At 36.4% G+C, this 12,501-nt stretch overlaps 1 protein-coding gene across 2 annotated transcripts in view; it reads right to left on the bottom strand.

The window, feature by feature from the left end:
- LOC125678491 (hemicentin-1-like) overlaps positions 1-12,501 on the bottom strand; it is a 93,215-nt gene that overhangs the window by 4,941 nt on the left and 75,773 nt on the right. The window contains exons 55-65 of one of the 2 annotated variants that reach the window (XM_048916978.2): positions 11,735-11,872; positions 11,412-11,567; positions 10,990-11,190; positions 10,109-10,171; positions 9,530-9,781; positions 8,885-9,004; positions 8,501-8,620; positions 5,509-5,637; positions 1,335-1,463; positions 704-826; positions 392-586 (exon numbers count right to left, since the gene is read on the bottom strand). In XM_048916978.2, coding sequence (XP_048772935.2) covers positions 392-586; positions 704-826; positions 1,335-1,463; positions 5,509-5,637; positions 8,501-8,620; positions 8,885-9,004; positions 9,530-9,781; positions 10,109-10,171; positions 10,990-11,190; positions 11,412-11,567; positions 11,735-11,872 — 1,626 coding nt within the window. The remainder of the gene's footprint in view (positions 1-391; positions 587-703; positions 827-1,334; positions 1,464-5,508; positions 5,638-8,500; positions 8,621-8,884; positions 9,005-9,529; positions 9,782-10,108; positions 10,172-10,989; positions 11,191-11,411; positions 11,568-11,734; positions 11,873-12,501) is intronic. The other variant, XM_048916979.2, reaches the window with a different exon arrangement.

The following is a 12,501-nucleotide window of genomic DNA, read 5'->3' as shown; positions in this document are numbered from 1 at the left end:
CTTAAATAAGTTTTCTTAAATCAAGACTTTGGCACTTTAATTAGTATATTAGTCATATATTGAACAGCAAAAAAAAAAAAGGTTACAATTGTGATCACCTGAAATACAAACTTTCTATTATTAAAACTTTGATTCGCTACAGTAAGAATACTTTTGATTTACAAAAGTAAAACTTTTGATGATATAGTTTGTTGAAGTAAACGGTGGTATTATTTAATCTACTGAAGTAAAAACTTTCACAATGAAGTTTGATATACAGTGTAGTATAAGATATTGATACTTTGAATTTCTAAAAACCTACATCTAACTGTGGTGTATTTGTTGAGGTGTATATCATCATTTGCATAACAATTTCATTGGCAGAATGACGTTATCATGTGCTAAGACATACCTATACAAGTACTAGAGGATGCATTGAATCTGAAACCTGGCCGACACCGAGATCGTTTGTTTCGCCTAAAGCATTTGCTGGCTTGAGCGCACCCTTTCTGAGACCCAAGAAAATGGCCAAAAGATTTTGAATCCAGGTTGCTTTGTTTACTATTGGGTAAATTCTCTACAGGATCTGGTTCCAAATACTCTAGCCCTACAATGAGCATATACTTCTTACATCTTTTTAATCATTGCATATTGGGTAAAGTTTGAAAGAATTCGAACATTTACTTTCAGAGATGAAGAGATATAAATATGAAAATGTATGTACCAGCACATGATCGTTTGTCTGCCAATAGAATCTGTCCTGGAGGGCAAATACATACAAAACTGCCCTGGGTATTTCGACAACGGTAAGCACAGACCCTGGGGGCTTCTGTGCACTCATCAATGTCTGCAATAATTCAGAGTTTTACAATCCCTATACACTACCACAAATGAAGCCCTTCCCCAACAGACCAGTACTACTAAGGAATGTTTTTCTGTGAAATTGCCACTTCCAAGTTAAGATGAAAGATGAAGATAAAGAACAGTGATCAATCTCTTAACTCCTACAAGCAATACAAAATAGATAGTTGGGCAAACACGGACGCCTGGACACATCAGAGGTGACATTAGGTTCCTAGGAGGAGTAAGCATCCCCTGTCGATACAATTGCACAAAAGTTCGTTGACTCTAAATTTCTTCTGATATATCATTAACATGAAGTTAATTACATAACAATTACTAACTAGCATCTGTGTATCTACATCAGGATCAACTAACTAACAGTTAGAATTTTTCACCACATTAGTTTAGTTTCATAATTATGTAATTATATAATGTACGTGTTCCTTATTGCCAAAATTTGAAGTAACCTACAGCACACGTTATCATATTACCCAATGGCTCAGAAAACTGACCTAGACAGGGTTGTCCGATATCTGCTGACCTGTATCCTTTCTCACACTGACACGAGTAGCCTCCTGGTGAGTTCACACACTCCTGGTTGGAGTAACACCGATGTGTGTTTAAAGAACATTCGTCTATATCTATTGACAAATGGTAATTGTTAGTAACATTCTACTTATATGAAAGATAGATAATTGCAGACAAATTTTCATTGGTGACTTTTTTTTAATTCATGCATATACATTGTAATCGCCTAATAATTTCCTCCAAACAGTCCTTGACTTCTGCAACCTGCTCCTACCATCACATTTACTTTTCACTTTGTGACATTCTGATGACATTTAACATTCTGGAAAAACGACACAGTCTACGATTGACAGATTTTAAAAAAAATCAAAGTACTTAAAGTACTCGTGGGAGTTGAACATTGTGGAAATTCAGTTAGAAAAGATAGTACTGGAAGGGTAGGGCGATAAATGACTGAATATTATCATGATTTTAGATACAAATCAACTGTTGTTGTTTTTCAAAGCGTTACAACAGCAAACATGGATAATGGAAGGCCCATGGGCCACAACGCTCCTCGAGTAACTGAAGTCGTGTTGTTGTTTTCTAGAATTTCACCCCTTTATATTCTCATGAAAAATGTGACCACATATTATGGCCCAAACATTCAAATCAATATGGTTATCAATGCCTTGCAGTTATGAAGAAGTTTTTCCCCTGTATATATACATTCAAGTTTAATCCTAGTTATAGCTAATTCTAAGGATTCATTACTTGAAAAGGTAGTCCAATATGCTAAACTGTCACCTGAGTATACTACAGTCCTGTAGAGGATCAATGGAATGGTAAATAATTGTATAATAACTCAAAATAAATGAAATGCAAAAAAATTAAAAATTGTCGGGCATCGGAAATGCACAAGCCGAGTTGCGCAAGGAATGGGCATAGAGGGAACCGGCAGAAAAGTTTTCAAGAATTATCAAGCAGGGAGCAAAATTTTGCGAACATAAATTTCAGCTGACTTAAATCCTTTGTGACCTTGACCTTTAACCCTTGACTAAAATCAATAGGCTTCTTTGTCTCATCAAGGGCGATAATCCATCTAAGTTTAATTGAGATCCTATAATTTGTTAAAAAATTATAGTAAAGAAAACAAAATATTCTCCAAATTTCAGTCTATTTATAGCCACTGTGACTTTGACCTTGTGACCCCGGAATCGATAGGCTTCTTGTCTTACTTAATCGATCTAAGTTTGATTGAGATCCTATAATTCGTTCAAGAGCTATGGTGCGGAAAACAAAATTTTCTCCATATTTCAGTCTATTTATAGCCAGTGACCTTGACCTTTGACCTAATGACCCCAGAATCGATAGGCTTCCTCATCTTACTGAGGGTGACAATCCATCTAAGTTTGAATGAGATCCTATAATTTGCTCAAGAGCTATGGTGCGGAAATGAAATGTTGATGCGTGCCCGCCTGCCCGCCCAAAGGCACTTCATCAGATCATAAGCCGAGTTCGACTTCATCGCAACTCCGCTAAAAATGAAACACTAGTCAAATAATATTATTTATTGCCAAGGTATTTGGGATATTATACTGTGGCTCAAAGAGGGGGTGAATGAACCTGACAGTATGGAAAGCATATAGTGGAATCAGACTTGTGATGCTGGAAATCTATAGTGATTAATAAACTATACATGTACAACATCCATAACTATTTTTTTTTTCAGTTTGTGAGGGAGAATCCTCATGTCTCTTTCATCTGTAGACAAATAAACAATGTGTTTTGACCAGAGCAATTTCCAATCCTTTTTGCAGCATAAATTCAACATTGTGGCAACTGGGTTAAACTTTGATAGTGAAGTAATACATGGCAGCACCTTATCCCATGCTCTTAAAATTTCTGTTTGACACACACTCATGACATCCACTCAAACATTACAGAGTGCAGCTAAATCCCATTGTAATAGGGAATTCAAAATGGATAATTGGTACAAAATATGGTACATACTATTCAAAAAGGATAATGAATTTGACATATTGATGTCTTGGAAAAGGAAATTCTGACATCGGGGCTCTAAGCGTTTTCAAACATTGTCATTTGATAAAAGTGTTCTACATTTTTAAAAATAGAGATTAATATGTCTTTACATACATAGGTGAGAAAGTTTCCATTATTCCTAGCCGAGACATACCATGTATGCGCAAAAAATTCATAAACAAATATCACACTACTCACGTAGAAAATGTGGACCTTACCGTCATCAAGCGCAGCGAAACACGCCATTTCCAGATTATAGTCGACGAAAGCTCGGTAACAGTAATGAATAAGGTACACTCATTTTGTATCTATTTTGTGACTTTCTTTATTAAAAGGAACAGTTCTCTAATGTGTAACGTGCAATTACTACGTAATTCAATAACTTGAAGCATGAAGCAGTTTCACTTTGCCACCGGATATAAGAAATTTTATTTCGTATTCCGATCCCAATCGAAAGTTGTTGACTGGGAATGACGTGTTTTAATTCAATCTACATGTAACATCTAGCATTTTTTATATCACATTTAAAAAAAACCAAATATATACACATACACAATGTTGTAGAGTTATTTCTTGTAAATTTTCTGAGGTTTCGCACCATATTCGATATTTCGCGCAACGGTGTCAATTGGGCTTGTGTGCAGTTGTCGTTCGTTTCCCTATCAATGTTTATAGGTGACGCTGCGTTACAAACGACAATTTTCAACTTATCTTTTATTTTTCTATGTCTATCAGTATCAATTTGATCGAAATCTTTGAATTGAATACAATATCATTGCATTTATTTACATGTCAATTATCAAAATTAGATTAATTCAGAAAAGTTACATGGATTATTTAATGTCGGATGTTTATAAAAGTTTATGTTGATTTACCTAGGAGTAAATCAGCTGACACAGAACCCCCGCTGATGACCACTATACAAATCAATACAAATTACTGCGCAGAAAAGTGCGTGATGACCCAGGGAGATTGAACATAGTTCAACTCCCAAAAACAAAACATACTGTTTGTATATATTGCACATAATTGTGTTGACATTTTTCTTTTCGACATGTACTTGTGTGATTAAATAATCCATCAAGATAAATTGTCTGTAAATCAGTGTGTATGTTTCTTGTATCAAAATATCTTTTCACGAAAATATGTAGGCTTAATTTTCCTTTGAGACAATACAAACGCAGGCATATCAATTGCTGTCTTCTTATACAACTGATATACATATAGAAGAAATCAGTTTTATAACGAATTCGTTATATTTGAATTATGAACTCGCTGTAAACGTATAGCGAATTACGCTAATAGCGAATTTTTATGGACTGTCCGCAGAAATTTGCTATATCAGAGTTTTACTGTAATCGCCTAATAATTTCCCCCCAAACAGTCCTTTACTTCTGCAACTGCTCCTACCATCACATTTACTATTCACTTTGTGACATTATTATGATACATGTGTACTTAACATTCAGGAACGTTGGCTTACTTACCATCCATTCACTTCCTGGTAATTAATCCAACCAATACTCATTCACTTTCTGATATCCAATCCGCACAATACCATTTATTTCTTGTTAACTCACAAATACATTGGCAATTCAGTTCCTAGAAACTTAATAAAAAATTACCTCTTGACTTCCTGTAACTTGCCCACCTACTGCCCTTTGACTGCAGGTAAGTTATCCTCACACTATCCACTGACTTGCTGATAACTTCTCATCACATTATCAAATAACTTCCTAGTGAATAATCAGTACTTAACCACACAGTATCCACAAACTCCTGGTAATAACCTACCTACATATTTGTTATTCACTTCCTGGAAGGCATCGCTACATCTGTCCTTCTGATATCTTGATAACCTAAGCACACATTGTCCATTCACTTCCTGGAAGACATCGCTAAACCTGTCCTTCTGATATCCTGATAACCTACACACACATTGTCCATTCACTCCCTGGTATTCTTCGCTAATCTGTCCTTCTGATATCCTGATAACCTACCCATACATTGTCCATTCACTCCCTGGTAACTTACAGACATCCGTCTTTCTGATATCCGGATAACTTACCCACACATTGTTCATTCACTTCCTGGTAACTTACGGAAATCAGTCTTTCTGGAATCCGGATCACTTACCCACACATTGTCCATTCACTTCCTGGTATCCATCCCTACATCTCTGGACACACTGGTAACTCCCCTTAATGTTCTGACACTCCTGTTCATCTGTACATTTGTGAATACCTTCTTTACATTCATCAACGTCTGAAAAGAAAACATATTTAAGGAATGAATTAAATTTGTTTTTATATTTTCTACAATATAAATTGATCCTGGGCAGTTTATGCTTATAAACTGTGATGGGACCAGGTGCATAATAGGTCCAAGCAGCACCTGACAAAGTCAGAATGTAAGGAACAGCCAACCAATTTGTATGAAACATGTCAGACACCATTCTACCTGAAGATCCCTCCCTGTTCAAAGGGCGTAATAGCCGACCATAGGCCTAAATTTTGCATCCCTTCACCGGCAGTGATGACGTCTCCATAAGAGTGAAAATTCCTCGAGTGGGACGTTAAACAACATGCAATCAATCTACCTAATGTTAGGTTGTTATTGTAAATTAGATCATAACGAAAATACGCTTTGTGAAATGCCGATTTAAAATGCAACTGCTAAAACTCCTGTAAACATCAGCTTGTCAGCAGCCTGCTTCAATTTAAAACAATTTAAATGTAACATCCGCAGAGCATGCTTTCGTGATCAAATCAGTTGAGAGAAATAAATACCATGTGCAGGTGATAATAAATTACTACATAGACGCAGAACTTCCATCTGTCATTCCCGTGGGGATCCGGATTAGAATAAGTCCTCAGTACCCCTTGCTTGTCGTAAGAGGCGACTAAATGGGGCGGTCCTTCGGATGAGACCGCAAAAACCGAGGCCCCATGTCACAGCAGGTGTGGCATGATAAAGATCCCTCCCTGCTCAAAGGTCATAAATGCTGAGCATATGCCTAAATTTTGCAGCCCTTCACCGGCAATGGTGATATCTTCATATGAGTGAAATATTCTCAAGAGGGGCGTTAAACAATAGTAAATCAATTGATCCATTTGTCATAAACGTGAGTTGTTATTTTACAGTTAATTTCTATGTTCAATTTATCCAAATATGAAGCAGATATTGAAGACTTTGTGGTGTCTAATTTTGAGTTCACTGAGATATATGGAATCGACATACGTATGAATGAAAATGTGTGTTTTATAATATAGCATATAATTTTGATTTTGACTGCGGATAACTCTGTTTACCTGATCAGGATATAGGGTTCATGGCGGGTGTGACCGGTCGACAGGGGATGCTTACTCCTTCTAGGCACCTCTGGTGTGTCCAGGGGTCCGTGTTTGCCCAACTATCTATTTTGTATTGTTTGTAGGAGTTATGAGATTGATCACTGTTCGTTATCTTCACCTTTCATCTAAGTGTCGAGTTAAAGATCACATCAAGATATGTTTTCTTCTCATGTATGTCTTAAATAAATTCTGCCTTAAAAGAATACAAAACCAGGTCAACTATCCAACTTGCACTACTTTCTAAAATCGAAATTCAGATAAGCACATTTAATAGTGCAGTCAATGGGACGAATGAATATAAGTTATGGTACATGTACTTATACTGCATTCAGTAGATGTTCTATCAAGCCTTAATATTTGCACCTCAGGAAAATACATTGTATTAACTACTATGAAGGAGAAACGTCAGATGCATTGTGCCACAGTATATGCCAGAAGTGCAGAAAATCAAATGTGGATTCTAAACACTTCCCAAGAGCTTTGAGTAAACTTAATATCACAAAACTTTCCAAAATCAACAACATCAAAATATATGAATTTTCAACATTCTATTACAGAGTAGACTTATTTCACATCACAGGCATATATTTAGTATTATCTTGTGATTAGTCATCCAGAAATTAATTTACGAAACAGCAATATGATTTTCTGCACAAGCACTCTGACGTTAATGATAAAAGCTGCTCGAGTACCTCATTGATGATATTTAGGTAGTCTTTGATGATCAAGTCTTCCAACAGTATGTTGGAATTAACATGGGCACAAATTGTGCTCATTATTAGTTGACCTGGTTTTTGTATTCTTTTCTCTTGCTGTAGCTTTTAACTCGACACTTAGATATACTTATGACATTTTATTCATATCGATTCGATATATCCCAGTGAACTTGAAACAACACAGTGTCTTCTACATCTACTTCGTACTTAGATATTCTAATGAACATTCTAAAGATGTTAACGTCAAAGTAACACCCCAATTTTATGAAAAAACGGGATTACCTCAGCTTCTCCATCGTCAACTTCCCATATTTATGTAACAATATTGCATTATCACCTGCACATGATGTTATGTCTCTCAGTTGCTTCGATACGCGAGAGTGTAATCTGCATCAGATAAATTTTAATCAAGTCATGCTACTGACAAATATGTTGATATTTTAGGGGTCTTGTTTAAAATAAGACGTTACAAATGAATTCGATTTGTCATTACAATGATATAATTTGTCACTGGGTCGAATGTTGTCTGATGTGTTTCATACCAATTGTTAGACAATTCTTTACATATTAATTTTGTCTCCGAAACCAAACGTACGCGGGCCAGAACGTAGCCCGGAACGAAAGTTTAACTATTTAGCGGTGCAGTATGAAACGCTAAACTACCCGGAATGTAAATTATGCGACACCAGTTGAAAGGGAATGTTTATTTCTACTAAGCATCTTATCCTTCCGTACCTCTGGTGTCAACAGAGGTTCGTACGTGTTTGCCTAACTTTTAATTTTAGATTCTTTATAGGATTTATCAGATTGATCCCTTCACATTTTTGGACTGACAAGACAAACAGCTGGACTAAGATAATTCATGACAAGAAACTCCTGACCATAAAGATATTCCCTTTACATTTTTGCCTGATAAGACATTATTTAGTTGATTTTACATTTTAAAAAAATATATACAGTTAAACTTATTGAAAAATGTACAAGCATAGTTCTAAAGGCAATATTTCAGGTTTTCTCTTTAAACAGATATTTCCAGCACTAGCAAACAGGCCGACTTACCTTGACAGGTAACGTTGGATATGAATCTATAACCCGAGGGACAAGCACACCGGTAACTCCCGATCCGGTTCCTGCAGATGTGGGAGCAGGCTGACATCCCCTCCGTACATTCATTGACATCTATGTTACGTCACAATAAATACAATAGGTCACTATGTACAAGTTACTGTTCATAAGATCCAAATATATTTGTACACCCAGTCAATACAAATTTGAGAAATCTTCAATCATTTATATATGTGTCAAACTGGTTGTGAAGCAGTAATAGTTTTGATCTATTCATGGAACAAATATTTAAAACATTTGGACACGAATGCTGCTTTGAAAAGAAACAATCTACATGTATACAGTTTTAATCAGAAAGTACAACTTATTCTTGGTTACCTGTACATCGTCCATCGCTCTTCAATTTGAAACCCAAAGAACATGAACACTGATAACTCCCAGCAGTGTTCTTGCAGTGCTGTCCACAGATCAAGGGGTTCTCGGAGCATTCATCGATGTCTGTTAAACAATTACCACGATAAATTAAAACATCATTTTAATTCATACTAATACTTCCATCAAAAGAGGCATTGCAATAACTGCTTGAACTGTCTTTTTGACCGAAAAAAAGGATTTTACTTTCGGTCTACAATCCCTGTAGTTGTATGAAACAGAAATTTGGAAAGATAAGTCTAATTCATATGTAGTCCACAATATTCTCTATGAGACGCACAGAAAGACACTTCTACACACGCAGATCATGATACATCTTTATGATGAGCATCTTCAACTTTGTACTACAACGCTACTACCTGTAGTACTAAACAACTCAACTCTGACAATCCTGTGACCTTCAGATTATTCGAATAACTTTGACTGAGGTTCAAGACACATCCGTGAGTCATACGCAACCTTTCCATAAAATGTGAGTACATCATGTTTCTCTGTTACAGAGACACGACATATCTAACAAGTTTAACAAAGTTTTACACAGTTTTTAAATAATTCAAACCAGAGACAATGAAGGATTGAGAAATGCTTTACCTATACAAAACCGATCCCTGTTTCTCCAGTAGCCTGGCTTACACACCACGGCGCAGTGGTACGATCCCACCGTGTTCAGACACTCATGGTTACTACTACATCCACCGTTGTTCCAGCGACACTCGTCCAGGTCTTCACATGTCCGCCCGTCCGGACCCAGGACATATCCAGAGGGACAGGAACATGCAAATTTTCCCGGTGAGTTATGACAGTGGTGAGAGCAGGGGTTGGTAGGGTAACACTCGTCATTATCTGATTAGTAAAACCTGTCTGTACTTAAAACTCTCAATTGCAGAATCAGGATACTGTGTTTTACCAAGACTTCCAGCCCATTTTTCATTTCATATCATATTTTCCCATGCTATGCACACTATTTAATCTGACATCTTATCAAATCCAACACAAAATATATCTCACAAATTAAATTGTAGTAAGCAGTTTTTACCGCATATGCATAAAAAACTGCTTCATATTTTACTGTAGATCAGCTGTGGACTAAAACATAAATTTGCTAACATAAGTACGATTCTACATGCTTTGAGTTGTAGTTTTGTGTTAGTCTCCTCCATCCATCCTTACCTAGACAGAACTGTCCACTGTTGTCCAAGTGAAACCCTGATGGACATTGGTTACTGGGGGTTCCTATCAGGTACACAAATAGGAACAGCATAGTAATGATTAATAAAAATAACTTGTCAACAACACAAAATAAACTTTTTACTTAAATACTTTATTCCATTAGAAATTCACGCGAGAGCTTTTTGAAACCCGGAATTCAATGGATATAAACACCATGTGCCGGTGATAATTGCTAGATAAATAGGTGAAGTTCACGATTTAGAAGCTGAGCTCATCCCCTTCGTCATAAAGTTAAGTTGTTAGTTTGTCGTTAATATCCATTTTCAATCAAATATCTAAGTGTGAAGCAGATGTGGAGGACTTTGGGGTGTCATTTATTTCAAATCCACTGGGATATTTCGAATCTTCAATGAAATTGATATTGTTAATCGATAAAACATCATTGATATATATAAATCTCCAGTTGAAGACCACGGCTAAATATTTTTTCTTCTCATGTAGAAGCTTTTAAATAAATTCTACGTTATAAGAATATAAAAACAAGGAAACTAATAAGAAAGGTGCACATTTCATGCATATGTCTGTCCCTAAAGTTAATAGGTGCCATTTGTCCTTCTGTCCTTCATTTCATAAAGTATTTGGAGTGTCATCATTCAAGATTTAATGAATGAAAACATTTTCTGTACGGCCTCGACTCTAGGTCTGCTGATTCAAATGTCGAAAGTTTTGGCCATCATGCAGGGCAAGTGTTATCAGCCTAGTTCAAAAGCATTTGAAAGGACGACCAGATGGACAAAGATATATGATATTTCAAAGCTCATATACCATCTAAAACATTATTTGTTGTAGGATTCAAAATATATTATGAGTGTAAGGTATACCTTGAGCTACATTAGTCAGCAATGTGAATTTGACCTGGTCACCAGTTGGGCTGACCGATGATGTAATATCCTTGGTATGTAGTGTCTCCACCAGAAACGGCATGATTTCTGTCGTCTCATATGTAATGGAATGATTCCATGAGTACGGCAGAATATGCCCGTCCACCTGGACAGTTCGAGAAGATCGAGCGAAAATTTTCCCTACCGAGTAAAACTACATTTAACATATGTTATGCAGATAAAGCTTTCATTTATGCTCAAAATTGTGAAATACGCATGTCAATATGCACATTTCATTACACAATAATTGAATAACAACTATACGAAAACATGATAAACTAGTTATATCATATAGAATTATCATATTATGAATATAGTATGATTAAAATATCATGAGTATATCACTGAATCTTTGTACTCACCTTGTCCAGTCTGAATGTAATTTTCGTAGTACGGAGCCAGTTCTATCTCTGATCCCTGGGAGAGGTCAGGGACTTCCCCTCTGACAATGACATCAATCTGTAAAACTCCTTCCTCGTCCACTCCATTGGAGTACTGGGACATTTTCACAATTTCACCTATATGTCACCAAAATGTCATTAGCTGACTTAGCCCGAGAAGATGCACTGCATTCATATCTTTGTATAGTGTAGTGTAAACATTGTTAGGCAATATATTTCCTACAATTCAGTGTTCCACTTTTCTGATTTGATCTACGTTTTCAACAACTGCGTTAATGCGTTACCTGTAGCATACTCCACCTGAACGTCACGGGAGAATTGTCCATCAGTTAGGGAGAATCCATTCTTAGCTCCGCCCCTTTCTGATGCTGTCACCCAATACACAGGACTCAACACTGACACCAGGTGTTCCACGTGTTTCCCTGTAATTATCGTCATCATACAAACTGATCAACTATTTAATTTCAAAACAAACACACATAGATATATCTTTTCAAATACTTCCTTCATACATATTTGGGGGTCTAGAATGGATCACCTGATTTCTTCTTGTTACATCTAACTGCTTACATATTCTATAAAATTTGAGGACAATTAGATTTGTTTTCATAAAATCTTAAAGTTGGTCTCGACTATTGTAAGCTGCAAGTGCACGTGATTCAGTCACCAGCAGGTTCTCGATATTTGATGGTGTTGTCTTTAAATTTATCAGCTTTTTGATAAATGCCACCTCTGAATGATTCTCAACACTAATAGACGACTGGAAACATACGTGTGAAAAGGTAGACAACGAACAGTGATCAATCCCATAGCTCCCACAAGCAATACAAAATAGAGAATTGGGCAAACGCGGAACCCTGGATATACCAGAGGTGGAATCAGGTGCCTAGGAGAAGTAAGCATCCCCTGTCGACCGGTCACACCCGCCGTGAGCCCTGTGTCTTGATCAGGTCGAAGTAAAATGAGCTAGTGTATAACGAAAAGCCTAACAATAGATATGAAACAAGTCAGACAGTATTTGAACCAATGATAGCTTGTATTGGCAAACTAG

This window comes from Ostrea edulis, chromosome 2 (assembly GCF_947568905.1).
Source record: "Ostrea edulis chromosome 2, xbOstEdul1.1, whole genome shotgun sequence".
In the NCBI taxonomy this organism is placed as follows: domain Eukaryota; kingdom Metazoa; phylum Mollusca; class Bivalvia; order Ostreida; family Ostreidae; genus Ostrea; species Ostrea edulis.
The sequence above is the reverse complement of the archived record's forward strand: the minus strand, read 5'-3'. Positions and strand labels throughout refer to the sequence as shown.